The sequence below is a fragment of the Rhinatrema bivittatum genome, chromosome 9 (genome assembly GCF_901001135.1).
Source record: "Rhinatrema bivittatum chromosome 9, aRhiBiv1.1, whole genome shotgun sequence".
NCBI classification, from domain to species: domain Eukaryota; kingdom Metazoa; phylum Chordata; class Amphibia; order Gymnophiona; family Rhinatrematidae; genus Rhinatrema; species Rhinatrema bivittatum.
The window spans coordinates 45,998,014-46,013,474 of record NC_042623.1 but is presented as its reverse complement, the minus strand read 5'-3'; the positions used below and the strand labels follow the sequence as shown (position 1 = coordinate 46,013,474).

Here is a 15,461-nt window from a genome sequence, read left to right as displayed (position 1 = left end):
GAAGTCTCCCTCCACACAATTACTGGCTTGATTCGTAAAACTAAAGGTTCATTGTAATAAAACCCGTGCTAAAAATTTGAATTAAATTTTAGCATGGGTTTTAGTTAATGTGCACACTAAAAACATGGGTCCTTGCAGGATGCAGTAAAAGAACAAGGATATAAATCAAGGAGTTAAAAAAAAATGTGCACAAGAAGAAAAAATGCACTAAAATGTGAATTAGACTGAAAAGTCCGTAGTAATGTAGAAAAGTGCTTTAAAACAATACAAAAAGTAGGTGCTTGAAATTGGAAGGAGAGTGACCAAATAGCACTGGGCACTCCGATTTGGGCATGGCATGCCAAGTCAAAGGGTAAGCTCTGTAGGCAGGGCCGCCATCAGGGCAGTATTCTTGGGCCTGCAGTATGGGGCCCCAGGATCTACTGCCACATATGGGGGCCCGCAGGCTGCGGGCCCCCATATGTGGCAGTAGATCTCCGGGACGGTAGAAAAGCGGCGGGGAGGTAAACCACTTCCTCATTGGCTATCTGGATGTGAGACATCACGGCACGCTGTTCATTCGCTTGAGCTGTGCGGCGAGACCGCGACAGCCTTCAACTAGGTCCCGTGAAGAAGCTGCCGAGGGCAGCTTGCGGCTGCTTTAGTATGCGTCAGCAGGAGAAGGCGGGCTAGAAGCCGGAAGAGAAGTTCTCGCGAGATGGGGCGGGATTTGGCCTCTGTGCGGTAACGTGCGCTGCAGACGCCGGTTGTGAGGAGGATTGCACTGCCGGCTTTTGGTTCTCGCCCGCGCCCGGACTCCGAGCTCGCGGAGCCGCTTTGCTGCGCTCACCTTCTCCGCCCGATGCGGCGGCGTCGCCGGCAACATGAGCGTCCGGGCCTGTAAGAACTGCGGTTGCACGGACATCGATATCGACCAGGCCCAGGGCGATGCGGTGTGTACGGGCTGCGGCTCCGTTCTGGAGGACAACATCATCGTGTCCGAGGTGCAGTTCGTTGAGAGCGGTGGCCGCCAGGCGGCAGGTGCGCTTGGGGCCTACTGAAACCTGGAGCCGGCCCTGGGTGCAGGCCCCAGAGAAGGGAGAGAATCAATGCTATGCTTGTCTTTTAGACACGCATAGCATTGATTTACAGAGCACCGCAGACAGAGACTCGTCCGCGCGCTCTGTCCTGCCAGCGTTCACTGTCTGACACGGCTGTGACGTCACCGCCGCGTCAGACAGTATGCGCTGGCATATTGGCTGTATGGGGCCTCAAAATTCCTGATGGCGGCCCTGTCTGTAGGGCAGATAGCTACAGCCCAACAGCAGGCACTTTGGTGCTATGCATCCCTAATGGTTATCGTCCATTCCAATAAGCTTATCCTTTGATTTCACATGGCATGCCTTGCAAGACAGATTGTCCCCATCAGGATGCCTATGCCAATCTTGCATGCAAGGCCATTTTGATCGTACTACTTCCAACTTCAAGCACCTATTCTGTTACTCCGGTTTTACACTTTAATAGTGTGTTGATTTTCAAGTTAAGTCCTTAGCCTGAAGTGGAGAAAAAGTTAATTATTGCTAAGCCCAAGTGGTAGTTTCTAGCCGTTTCTACCACACTGGGCACAACAGAATAACTTTGGCCACTAGAAATGAGAGTTTACTTCATCTCAGACTAAAGGAATTAAATTTCCAATGTTAGCTCTCTGGGGAAGGCACCTTGAGTAGAATAGTATGCACTTTGGTGTTGTGCATCCTAAATTTGGCATACTGTTTAGCTGAAGGTGCCCACCCCAGTGAGCTTATATATTGCTCAGCTGTAGATTCCAGCCCTGGGTCTAAAGTGGAGTACCATATTGGGCACAACAATAAATACTGGATACCAGAAATGTGAGTTTACTTCACCTTAGACCCAGGAGTTAAATTTCCAATGTAAGCTCTCTGAGGCAGGCACCAGTCACAGGTTTTCGCCGTTTTCTTGAACAGCGGGACAGTATGCGCACATATTGCTAAAGTGTGTACTATTCAGCTGCTGGCATCCACAAAGATAGCCTATGTTTTGTTCTTCTAGCTATAGGTGCCTTCCCTAAAAAGCTTATTCTTTTATTTTACTTACCATTCCTTGTCAAAATGGCCTTAAAGGTGAAAGTACTACTTACCTGATAGATAACCTCCTTTCCTCTAAAAGAGTCGGACAGGTCCATTCACAAGTGGGGTTATGCATACCAACCAGCAGAGGAGACAGATCAAAGTCTCGCTGATGTCACGCCACATATACCTCTGTGCTAACAGCCAGCCAGTAAATCCTGTAAAAGCTAACTGTGGACATATTTAAGGGCGTACCTACTGCCCTTCAGTTGTTTATACTCCTATGTACATTTTTTTTTTAAAACTTCCAGAAGAACAAGGAAACTACAGAACCAACCAAACCTAAAGGATTGATAGCCAAGAGGAAAAAGGAAACAAGCCCCCTCATACTCATGAAAGCCCCAGGCTGTAAACAATATATCCTTCATACACCTTCCCAGGACTATCTGCCATGAACCTAAAGGTAGGAAACAAGAAGGTAGCATGGATAGGGAACATGGCTGTCCTGACTGTCCTAGAGGAAAGGAAATTATCAGGTAAATAGTAGTTTGACCTTCCTTTTCACCCAGTCAGGTCAGCCTATTCACAAGTGAGATGTACCAAAGCTACTCCCCCCTCAAAGGGCGGGATGCTGCCCACACCCCCTTCAAAACTGCCAAGGCAAAGGACACATTCTCCCTTCATGTGGACATCCAGACGATAATGCTTCAAAAAAAGATATGCAAGGATGACTACATAGCCGCTTTGCAAATCTCCAAGGGAGATAACAGCTGAAGTTCCGCCCACAGCATAGCTTGCACTCTCATGGAACGCACCCAAATTTGATTCGGTAAAGACACTTTAGCCTCCACATAAGTGGCCGTGATCACTCCTATATTAGGGCAACTATGCCTTTTGATTGCAAGTCTCTCCTGCAGCTGAAATATCGAAGCACCTTTGCATTTGCACTGGTCACCATAAGATCCTGGAACAAGCAGCTCCATCTGGCTACCAGGAGGTCAAATGCCATCTCAGAAAGACTCCACTCTCCCATGTCCAAATTGTGCTGACTGAGATAGTTGGCTTGCATGTTTTCTTTGCCAGCTATGTGGGATGCCAAAAAGGCCAGAATTTTCTTCTCCACCCATGGAAGGAGGAGATCTATTTTTAAGGAAACTTGCAGACTCAGAGTTCCTCCCTGATGGATTATATATGTCACCACCATGGCGATGTCAGACATCACTCTCACTGCCTTCCCGAGCAACTGGGATGAGAATTTGAGGAGGGCTAATTGAATCACCCACATTTCCAGATGGTTGATGGACCAAACTGCCTCCAGTGGAGATCAGAGTTCCTGCACATGGAGATTTTATTTATAAAATTTATGAATCACCTTCCAGGACTTACAATAAGTTCTTCCAAAGCGATGTACAACAATAAAACAATAAATCGTAACAATATTACAGTAAAATACTTAAAACAATATCAAATAAAATACTAGAGTCAATGAGAAGTCATGATTAGAACTTTAAACAGAAACCACCTGAACTGAAAACTCGGAAGCCATCAGCCAGATCTTCAGTTTACAGCAAACACACAATAAGTATGTTCTTCCCTGATTGACAAAGGAAGATCATTCCAAATCTTAGGGATCGAGATAAACTATCTTTTCTGCAATTTTACATGTCTGAAAACTCTCAATGATGGAAGTTGAAAACTATACTGAAAGCGCACATTCCTGGGTGAAGACTTCCAGCACAACCTAGATGACATATGAGGGGGTCAACCCCATGCAAGATCATAAATGCAAGAACAAGCACTTTAAATTTGTATTGTAATCTTACCTAACAATGGGCTCACCAGCCCTTCAGACTCATGTCTGGTTGCCACCATCCAGACAGGGGACACTAGATCCACTCACCTGCCAGATTCCACAGTAGGCTATGTGGAACATTTTACGGAAGAGGCAGACACACCCTGTAATCTTGAGACAGGCGACGCAATTGAGAAAGTAAGGCCCTCTGCAGCGGAATCATGTTAGCCTTTGCTGATAGAACTACATCTAAAATACACCAGGTTCAGTGACAGATGCAGACTATTTGCTAGGTTTACCACCGAACCTAATTTCTACAACAACTGAACTAGCCTTTGGGTGGCTGTTTGGCTCTCTTGGAAAGACTATGCACGAATCAAGCAATTGTCCAGGTATGGGTGTTACCAGGATGCCTTCTCTGCCCAGGGCTGCCACTACCATCACCACCACAACCTTGGAATAAATTCTTGGAACCATGGCCAGCCCAAACGGTAGTGCCTGAAACTGAAAATAGCACACCAAAACTGCAAATCATAGGAACCGCTGGTGCTCCTTTCAAATGGGGATATGTAGATATGCTTCCATTAAATCCAGAGAGGTGAGAAACTTTCTGTACTGCCATGATCCCAAAGCACAAGGTCTCCATGTTGAAGCATGTTACTTTAAAAAATTTGTTTACGCCTTTCAGATCTAGGATAGGCCAAAAACCACCTTCTTTCTTTGACATCAAGAAATAAATGGAGTAACATCTTTGCCCTTCCTGTTCCTTGGGAACTAGGACAACAGCTTTCAAAGTGAGAAGCCGCTCCAGAGTAGACTGAATGGCCGCTCGCTTTTCTGTCGCACAAGGTGAAACCATAAACACATTTGAAACTGGATGCTCAAATTCCAGGGCATAAGCATGCTCATCTATATTGAGGACACACTGATCGGATGTAATCTAGATCCACCTGTGATAAGATGTGTTGACGCCCACCTATTTCTGGTAATAAGAGGTGAACCTCTGAACCTTTGTTACAAAACTATTCCAAGAATTTCGCATCGAAAGGACTTGCTAAGGGAAAATGTGCATAGACTTCCGATACAACATCCCTCAATTCTGCTGAAATAGTCTGGAATTTCACTGATGACCCCACATTAAGCCAAATGCCATGAGGATCTGACCCTATCTTCTGGCAACCGGGAGATTTATGAGTCCTCCCACACTTTGGCCACCTTTTCCATCTCCTCTCCAAATAGTAGCCATCCTTTGAATAGCAATTTGGTCAAACTGGACTTGAAATAATATCCACTGACCCATTTCTCAACCACAGAAGCCAATGAACCACAATAACGAAGGCCACTTCCCAAGTCACTGGATGAGCCAGATCATAACCTGTGTCTACCAAAAAGGTTGCCCTTGGGCTCCAGAGGTGTAAAATCCTCTGCCAGATCAATCAATTCCTGAACTGCCTCATGCAGCGGGGATAAAATAGGACGATTTCCTTAAACTCATCATAATTGGATCCCTTTTTGCTACAGGAAACACTGTAACTGAATCCATATCTAACTCAGCATTCATAGGGACTGCACAATCAAGGGTGCCAACTCAACCCTATGGAGTAAGCACAACATGGTCCTGTGAGCTTCTCCCTCAGAGGGAGTTCCCCGTCCTCCAATTCATCAGGAACATCTCCAAAAGATAAATCCTGAAAATCACCCAGTGAATCAGAGTGTACGGAATCACCTAACCCTTCGAATTCTAGGTCTCCTCATATTCTCTTTCTCCCCCGGGATTTGACAGCCCTTGAAGGAGGAGAGAGAGAAAGACCTTCCTGCAGGGATCCCTGCCCCTTGCAAAAATCTTGCAAGCCTTGGGAAAAAAAATCTAACCAGGAAAGCGAGACCATCAATTCCTGGACCAGGTAGAACCGGCAGGGCAAGGAGAGGAAGGGAGCTCCCTTTGTTCCAGTATTGCTTTTGGCAAAAGAGCAGGAGGCTCATTTCTATGCTGCAGCCCCTGTCCCGCCATGGCCATCTGATCCTCCTCTGTGGAGACTGAAACTGTGCCAAAAAAACTCTATTTGTGGCTCCAGAATAACCTGCAACAACAAAATCCTGGCTAGCCATGCCCCCCCCTTTGGCCACAGAACACTCCCTAAACAACTTTAGGGATCCCCCTAGCATCACCAGTCTTAGCCCACAGGCCGAGCTCAACACAGTATTCCTCCAGCATTGTGCAGTCGGTAATGCACCATATGCCTTACCTCATCTCCCGCTGAAGTCATTTCCCACTCTTTGCAGACTAAGTCACTAGGTTCACTAAAAGGCCTCTGGTGCAGTCTCTCAATCACCGTCATCGGTCTGAGGAAGGATTACTTTTTTTTTTTTTTTTTTTTTTTTAACACACTTTATTGCCTGCTGAGCAAACTTTCCCTGCTGGCTAAGCCAAGACTGCTCACCATGGGGAGTAGGGGGCAGGAGGGAGGAAGAGATGAGAAATTTACAACTAAAATTATATTATACCTTACCCTCCTGGAAGTTCAACTTCCCTTCTCACTTCAGCTCTACAGATGGAGAGGAACTCAGACTGTCGCCTCTGGTGCTCTGCAACCAGAACCGTCCTACCTTAATTGAGGGAGGGAGCTTAGCTATCACCTTAGGAGCTTTCTGGCACCTGTCCTATTATGCTAGATCCAAGCCCAGAGTTTAGGTTAGCATGTCGTTAATCTGCTGGAGACAGATTATTAGCAGTCTTATTTCAGCACAGAGATATTATGAAGAGTGACATCAGTGAGCCTTTGTCCTCCATCTCCATCTGCTGGTTGGCAAGCATAACCCACTTATGAATGGACTGGCCTGGGTGAAGAGGAAAGAGAATGTGCCCACAAGTTGGGATGCAAAGGACCAATCTCACATGCAATGCCATTGTAGAAAGGCATGGCAAGAAAAAAATCAAAAGCTTTCTGGGAGACATCTTCAGCTGAACAATACAGAGTTTATGCTTTGTTCAGTTAGTTGTAGGTGGCCGCCCCAGAGAGCTTATGCTTTGATTTTTACTTGCCATTCTTTGCCAAAATGGCCTTGGATACAAGAATTTGCTCTCTGGATTGGCCACTTACAGCTAGCTGAAGCTCCCTGGGGTGGGTCTCTGCAGTTAAACAATATGCCAAAGTTGGGATGCACAGTGCCGATGTACTGTTCAGCTATAAGTGCCCACCCTTAGAGCTTACTTTGGAAATTCAACACTTGGGTCAGAGGTAAACTCACATTTCTGGTGGCCAAAGTGAAATATACTGCTGTGCCCAGTCTGACAGAGGCAGCTAAACACTATCACATTGTGCACAGCTATAGTATAACATGGCCACCAGAAATTTGAGTTAAGTTTTACTGCTGCTCTGACCCAGGAGTTAAATTTTCAGTGTTAAGAAAACGTGCATTAAGCTATCTGCCTTTTAACCTTCCTCCTTGCGTTGCTGGGGATAAGTTAATACCTTTCTATTATTTTATTATATTTTTTTTTTTACATAGGATATGCATACACCCATGCTAATTTTAGCATTGCTTTCTATACCTGGTTTAGCACACATTTTTTAGGCGTTAAATCTCCTGCTAAATACCAGATTCTTTAACTTACAGCAGAAAAATGTGCAAATAAAACAGGAGAAAAAATTTGCACCATTAGCACACCTTAATACATGGTTCCCTAAGAAAGGTAAAGAAAAAGTAAAATGGATAAAAATGTTCACACTGTGCTCATTTTGATATCTTTCCCTCCTGAAGTGTTACTCACCCTTGATACATTATAATAAGCAAAATAAAATTAAATATTCCTCATTCAGAAATCAAGCACTTTCCCAGTTTATTCAATCTATGCAGTCTGATAGTGTAATACATATACCACCAGCATACAAATGTTGAGAACCACATTCCTTTAAATGGATTTCACACAACCCTTCATATTGTTATTGTATTACATCTACTGTAACATGCATTGGATGTGTACATGAGTTGGGTGTGGGGATGAGTAAATCAAATGACATTATTGTTTTAACTAAACAGGGGAACAAAGCCTCTGTCTGATCTTGAAAGCTCATCATCATCTCTGGATAATTCTTATACTGGTCTAAAAAAAGATATATGAAAATGGCAATGGATTAATTGGGTTGTGCTCATTAAGCTGTTGTCCATATTTAAGGTTTTCAGTGGTATCCAATGCATCTGTAGAAGAGATCTGTGTTGTTGAAAGTGCATGAATAATTTTGAGAATTCTTATGCTGGTCCAATAAGTCCTGAAAATTAATCCTGCATTTTTTTTCACAAGGCTTGGAATTAAATAGAGGCTCCAAGCCAGTAGCAATACAGTGTTCCTTCCAGGAGAAATACTCATCTCTACTAGAGTGAAAATACTGCCAAAATAATTTACTTTCTCTAATTACTCACTAGAAGTAAAAATGTTGTCAGAGGTAATCATCAATAAGAAAGTGCAGTTGCTTACCTGTAAACAGGTGTTCTCCTAGGACAGCAAGATGTTAGTCCTCACATATGGGTGTCATCATCACAGGCACAGAAAACTTTTGTCAAAGTTCTAGAAACATTGACTAGCACACTTAGGATGCCCAGTATGCCACTATCCACCCGTCCACACGAGGTCCCCCTTCAGTCTCGTAACAGAGAAAAATACGAGCAAAAAAAACCCACCACAACACAAAAGGAGAACCCAACTCCATAGGGCAGCGGACAGGTTTCCTGAGGACTAACATCTTGCTGCCCTAGGAGAACACCTGTTAAAGATAAGCAACTGCGCTTTCACCTAGGACAAGCAGGATGGTAGTCCTCACATATGGGTGAATCCCTAGCTCCAGACTCTCCCCGGTGATAACCAAGACCAACAGTTACCGAACAAGGTGCCAACGGGCGCAATTGTGGTGCTATTGCTTGCGATGGAGAAGGTACAGAGAAGGGCAACCACAATGATAAAGGGGTTGGAACAGCTCCCCTATGAGGAAAGACTAAAGAGGTTAGGATTGTTCAGCTTGGAGAAAAGACGGCTGAGGGGGGATATGATAGAGGTGCTTAAAATCATGTGATGTCTAGAACGGGTAAATGTGAATCTGTTATTTACTCTTTCGGATAACAGAACGACTAGGGGGCACTCCATGAAGTTAGCATGTGGCATATTTAAAAATAATCAGAGAAAGTTCTTTTTCACTCAATGCACAATTAAACCCTGGAATTTGTTGCCACGGAATGTGGTTAGTGCAGTTAGTGTAGCTGGGTTTAAAAAAGGATTGGATAAGTTCTTAGAGAAGTCCATTACCTGCTATTAAGTTGACTTAGAAAATAGCCACTGCTATTACTAGCAACAGTGACATGGGATAGACTTAGTTTTTGGGTATTTGCCAAGTTCTTATGGCCTGGATTGGCCACTGTTGGAGACAGAATGCTGGGCTTGATGGACCCTTGGTCTGACCCAGTATGGCATGTTTTTATGTTCTTATGTTCTTAATAGGGAGACAGCCTGGTTCCAACCAGGGGCCCTAGGCAGGAAGAGTTGGGTCTAAGCCTGGAAGAGATTGTGTACGACGGATTGGCTGAAGGCACTGTCTTGATGACCATCCTTGTCCATGCAGTAATGGGCAGCGAATGTGTGCTAGGGGACTTCATGTCACTGCCTGATAAATATTGGCAATGGGAACTGCTTGCAGGTGAGCCACAGACGTCGCCATGGCACATACAGAGTGAGCTTTGATTCGGCTTGCAAGCTGAAGGCCCGCTTGTGCATAGCAAAAGGCGATGCAATCTGCTAGTTAATTAGATAGGGTCTGTTTACACAACACCACTCCTAATCTATTGGTATCAAAAGAAACAGAGTTGAGTGGATTGCCTGTGACCGGCTGTGTGTCCTAAAGAGAAAGCCAAAGCCCTCTTGCAATCCAAAGTATGAAGAGCCCGTTCCCCTGGATGGGAATGAAGCCTGCGAAAAAAAACAATGGCCTGATTATATGGAAATCAGTCACGACCTTTGGCAGGAGCTTGGGTTGGGTACGCAAGACCACACGATCATGGAAAAACCTTGTATATGGCGGGTATGTAACCAAGGACTGAAGCTCACTGTCTGTACGAGCCGAAGTGACCGCCACTAGGAATATAACTTTCCAGGTGAGAACTTCAGGTCATAGGAATGCAAAGGCTCAAAGAGGACAATAAGCCACGCCAGGACAATGCTGAGATTCCAGGATGCAATAGGAGGCTGAAGTTGGAGCAGACCCCTCATAAAGTAACCCATTAAAGGCTGCACCAATGTGGGTGTGTCAGCAATACCCTGATGGTACACACTAACGGCACTGAGATGAACCCTGACTTAGCTGGTCTGAAGCCCAGACTCAGACAGGTGTCACAAATAGTCTAAGAACTGGGGAAGGGGGCATGTGAATGGATCCAAGCCATGCCCCACACATCAGGTGGAGAATCTTCTCCATTATAACATGTAAGACTTCCTGGTAGAAGGCTTTCTGGAAGCCACCAGCACCTGGGAGATGTTTTCCAAGAGGTCCAGGGGCTGAAGGACTAGGTGTTCAACATCCACACTGTTAAAGCCAACGGATGGCGCAGAGCACCCTGGTTTTGAGTTATCAGATCGGGTGCAGTCACCAGCCAGATGGGATCCCTGATGACAGATCCTGAAGGAGAGGGAACCAAACGCAGCAACATCCCAGGACCAAATATGTATTGCCTCCCGACAGAGGAGGAATAATCCTGTACCTCCCTGCTTGTTGATATACCACATCACAACCTGGTTGTCGGTCCAAATCAGGACTTCCTTGTGTGACAACTAGTCCCAGAATGCCCAGAGGGTGTGACAAATCACCAGAAGCTCTAAGAGGTTTGTGTGTCAGAGATCTGCCTGAGCAGTCCAGTGATCTTGCATGTGGAGGCCATCCACATGGGATCCCCAGTCCTGAGGAGAGGCATTGGAAGTAAGGACCACCTGAGGCAGGCCAGCCTGGAAGGGAATTCCCTGCTCTAAATTGGAGAGACTCAGCCACCAGGACAGAAATATCCTCAGAGGTTGTGTGACAGAGACATGAGCCTAGAGGTCTTGGGATGCCTGCCTCCATTGCGACCACAACATCCATCACATGCACAGACGGGTGAGCGGGGTAAACATGGACTGAAGTCGCCATGTGGCCCAACAAGTGAAGCAGAAGGTAGGTACTCACATGCCGATTGCTGCATACAGCAGTTGCCAATGACGTGAGGGTAAGAGCCTGATAAGAGGCAGAAATGCTGTTGCCTGCACGGTGTCCAGCCTGGCTCCTATGAAGTCCAGCTGGGAAGACGGGGCAGAGGTGAAATTTTGGGTAGTTGATAACAAGCCCCAAGGACTGCAGCATCTGCACAGTCAGAGCTAAAGTGTTCAGCACCCCTGTGCGTGAGTCACTTTTGACCAACCAGTCGTCTAGGTATGGGAAGATGTGCACCACATGGCGCCCGATATTCGCAGCCACCATTGTCAGGTACTTGAAGACGCGAGGGGCCGAGGCTAACCCAAAAGGCAGCACCCTGTACTAGTAGTGAGCCTTCACCACCACGAAGCAAAGGTACTTTCTGTGGCTGGGGAAGATGGCTATGTGAGCATAAGTATCTTTGAGATCAAGGGAGCAAAGCCAGTCTCCTCTTTTGAGGAGGAGAATCAGAGTGCCCAGAGAGACCATTTTGAACTTCTCTTGTGAGAAATTTGTTTAATGCCCTGAGGTTGAGAATAGAGCGCAAGCCTCTTTGGTATGAGGAAATATCTCGAATAGAACCCCCGGCCCTGCTGAGGAACAGGCTCTACTGCTCCTGCCGTGAGAAGGGCGAATGGTTTTGTCCGACATATGACCTGCTGGGCGGACGAACCCCAAGATTGACATGGGGAAGAGTTCTCTGGAATCCTTCTGAAACTGAGACAGTACCTGTGGTAAACTATGGTAAGGACCCATTGGTCCGAAGTGATGGCCCCTCCAGTGGTGGGCAAAGTCAAGAAGCCTGCCTCCCACTGGGGGATCCAGTGCCAGAGGTTCGTCCTGCTGACTCATGTTCCCTCGTCACCCAGTGAAAAGCTTGTAGCCTCTGCTTGCTGGGGTGCTGGCTGGGGCCTAGGTGCCCGCTGTTGATGGAAATGGCCCCTGAAGCTAGCACAGGGTGTGCAAGTCCGAGAGGCGGAGGAATAATACTCCGCTGCCTGTAAAAGGACTTCCTGGAGCTTAGTCTGGAAGACTTCCTGGCAGAGGAAGTTGCGTCTGAAGCACTAGCAGAGAGCTGTTGGAGGGTTTCGTAGTGGTCCTTCAACTGAGCCCATAAAGGTTGCCACCTGTACAAGGGAGGTCAGCCAGCTTCTCCTGCACCTCTGGACGAAGGTCGGAAACCTGGAGCCAGGCCATCGTATGGGTGCCGATGCCCCGGCAGCCACTCGGGCTGCTGTCTCAAGGACATCATAGGTAGATCTCACCTCGTGTTTTCTGGCCTCCAGACCCTGCAGGACAATGGCAGAAAGTGAGTCCTGTTGCGGCAGGCTTTCTGTAAGTTCCTGGACCTGTTTCCACAGGTTTCGATGGTACTAGGTCATGTACAACTTTGTAGGAAGCGATATGGGCGATGTGCAAAGCACCCTGAAAAACCTTCCTACCTAAAGCATCCAAGTTCCCTATGTTCTCACCCTAGGGGGGCAGAGGCATGGATGCGGGAGCGTTTGGCCTTCTTGAGGGCGGACTCCACAACCACAGACTGGTGAGTAGGTGGCGTCCGCCTTCCGATTCATTGGAGAAATGGAGATTGGATGTTCCCACATTCGAAGGAGAAGCTCCTTAAAGATGTCACTATCTTTAAGGAACTATAAATTCCACATGAGGTTGGAGGACCTCCAACATGTTATGTTGCGCATCTGCCTCTGTGAGAAGCTGGAAGGGGACAGCTTCAGGCCATGGCCCTGACTAACCCTGCAAAGGAGAGGTGCTCCGGGGGGGGGGGGGGGGGGAAGGGGGGATCGACACCTTTCCGCCAGTGGGGAAGGCTTGGATAGGGGTTGTCCAAGAATTCGGATGAGAACTCCGAAGTATTGTCCCCCCCCATGGTTCATAAGGGCTTTCTTCCTTACTGAGGCCATCCCGGGACATAAGCGGCAAGGCCTGTGGAAATCCCTAGCCCTGAGCTCTGAAGGCCTCGAAGGCACCAAGAGCACCACAAGAATCGACAGTCCCACCGGTAATGGAGGGAACCGGGGGTTGTGGGAGGCCAGAGGGCCCAGGCAAAAGCTCAGAGAACAGAGGCTTTGGGACCACGGCACCGGCTGCATCTTCCTCCTCGGAGGACCCAATGATGGGGATCGCTCCCGATGGGGGCATTGGTGGCTGCTGGGGAATAGAGGGTCCTCAGGCACCAGTTGTGTCAGAAGGGTGCCAAGGAGGATGTCCAGACGCTCAAGCAGGGGCACCAAAATAGACGGCAGAGGCTCTGGCACCGGCATGGACACCAGCGGTGAGGACAGCTCAAGGCTCCGAGGAGAGATCGTGCCGGACACTGATATCAGAGAGGAATACCTTGGACTCCCGAGTTTATCAGAGGATGGTGCCTCCGAACCACAGGGTCACTTCGGTGATGGTACAGCAGCCTCTGTTACCGCACCGGAACCAGAGCCGTGTGCTGACGGCGACCGGTGTTGATGCTTGTGGGATCCCCAACGGTGCTTGGCCCAGTCTTTCCCCGGCGCCGAGGAGGCAAAGGATCCCGATGTCCTGGAAACCGGTGAGATCATGGAAGACTGATCACCATTCCCTCGGTCTTTAGAAGATGAAGTCAGAGGGGCAACGAGGGGGAGCGTATCGAGAGGCTCCCCTCGACCCCCAGGTGTCAAGAACTCCAACATGGGTATGGATGGAGCGTACTTTTTGGGACCAAAAGGTTTCTCCATTTTATCGAGTCTTGCACAACGGCCCTTGGGGGTCATCTGGTTACACAGCTGACACCCTCGGATGTCATGTGAGACCCCCAGGCAGAGGATGCAAATGATGCAAACCTCATGTGGATCCGTGATGGACTTGGTCCGCGGGCACTGTGAGCACCAACAAAAGCTGGACAATGCCATGAAAAACAACCGGTGTGCAATCAATAACCAGGGGCCTCCAAGACATGGGATGCCGGGAATCGACTGCGGAAAAGGAAGAAAAATGTTTTTACCTACTGCACAGAGAAGAGACACCAACCACGAAGGGGAACCTGATTATGGAACAGGGAAAATATTCAGATTTTAAGCACAAAGGCAAAAATGAAGCAGAGCCCCACAAACCGTGAGGCAATTGCACCACAGAAAAAGAGAGACTGAAGGGGGACCTTGCATGGATGCGCGGATCGTGGCATGCTCAGTGTGCCAGTCAAAGTTTCTAGAAACTTGACAAACGATTTCCATGCCGGATTCCATCTGTTGATGTCAACCATATGTGAGGACTACCATCTTGCTTGTCCTAAGAGAACGTTAACTACTTAAGAGAACCCACAAGACTTATATCACATCACATAAATCTGTGTAAACTTTTTTTTTTATTATTTATGAGACCACACAATAGAAATTCTAACTAGACAGAAAGTACTACCCTAGCTCAACATTCATCACAGTCACACCATTCAATCACAGTAAAAACATCACATTATTTAATATTCACAAATAATTAATTATATATTCATCAGAAATATACATGGGCACACAGTACAATGAATCCCACTAAATTGTAAACAATATCATGTGCAAATGTTTTAATTACTCTCAACAAAGATATTCTAATCAATCATATTCTCCAAGACTAATTATTTTATTTTTATTTATTTATTTAGAGCTTTTTTATACAGGCATTCATGATACAATCATATCATGCCGGTTTACAGATAACAAGGGGTGCAGTAACTTTGTACAAATAACCAGTGCATAAGAAACAATAAAGTTACAATATAACAATTATAATATAATTATGGACCACTGGATCGATAAATATATATCATCACCTAAAGGCTAACGCTTTCAATGAAAACTTCCAATGTCCAGCGTCCAGATAAAGATTATCTTTTATTGTGTGGTCTCAAATAATAAAAAAAAATGTTTACACAGATTTATGTGATGTGATATAAGTCTTGTGGGTTCTCTTAAGTAGTTAACATTGTATAGATATAGGGAACCTATTGTATGGTTTACCCTCAGTGAGTATTACCTTGGTGATGTCCTAAGAGAACAGCATTGTAACTGTTTAACCTACTGTAACAATGGGGAAGGTAAGCAAAAGGTACTTACATCAAAACCTGTGTTTGGATCCCAGCCAACATGTCCAATATGTCTGAAATAAAGTAAAAGATCAAACTAGAAATTACTTTGATGCATTACCTCAGGGTGAACAAATTAAATCAGGCAACACAATGACTTAGCAAGTGCTGAATAATCTTGAGGAATCAATTCACCCAAAATGTTTTTGGCCTTTGAAGGGAAGCTATTGGAGAAAAAATGAACTGTCATAAAAACAGTAATTCAGGAGATAGTCAAAAAAAGATCAGACATGAGCTGAAAAAAAAGAAAGTTATTAAGAGTAAAGTATCTCATC

The 15,461-nt window shown here is 46.2% G+C and overlaps 1 protein-coding gene across 2 annotated transcripts in view; it reads right to left on the bottom strand.

Moving 5' to 3' along the window:
• The window catches only part of WASL (WASP like actin nucleation promoting factor), a 194,370-nt gene that overhangs the window by 35,856 nt on the left and 143,053 nt on the right, over positions 1-15,461 (bottom strand). For both annotated transcript variants that reach the window (XM_029615532.1, XM_029615533.1), the window contains exon 7: positions 15,158-15,200. In XM_029615532.1, coding sequence (XP_029471392.1) covers positions 15,158-15,200 — 43 coding nt within the window. The remainder of the gene's footprint in view (positions 1-15,157; positions 15,201-15,461) is intronic.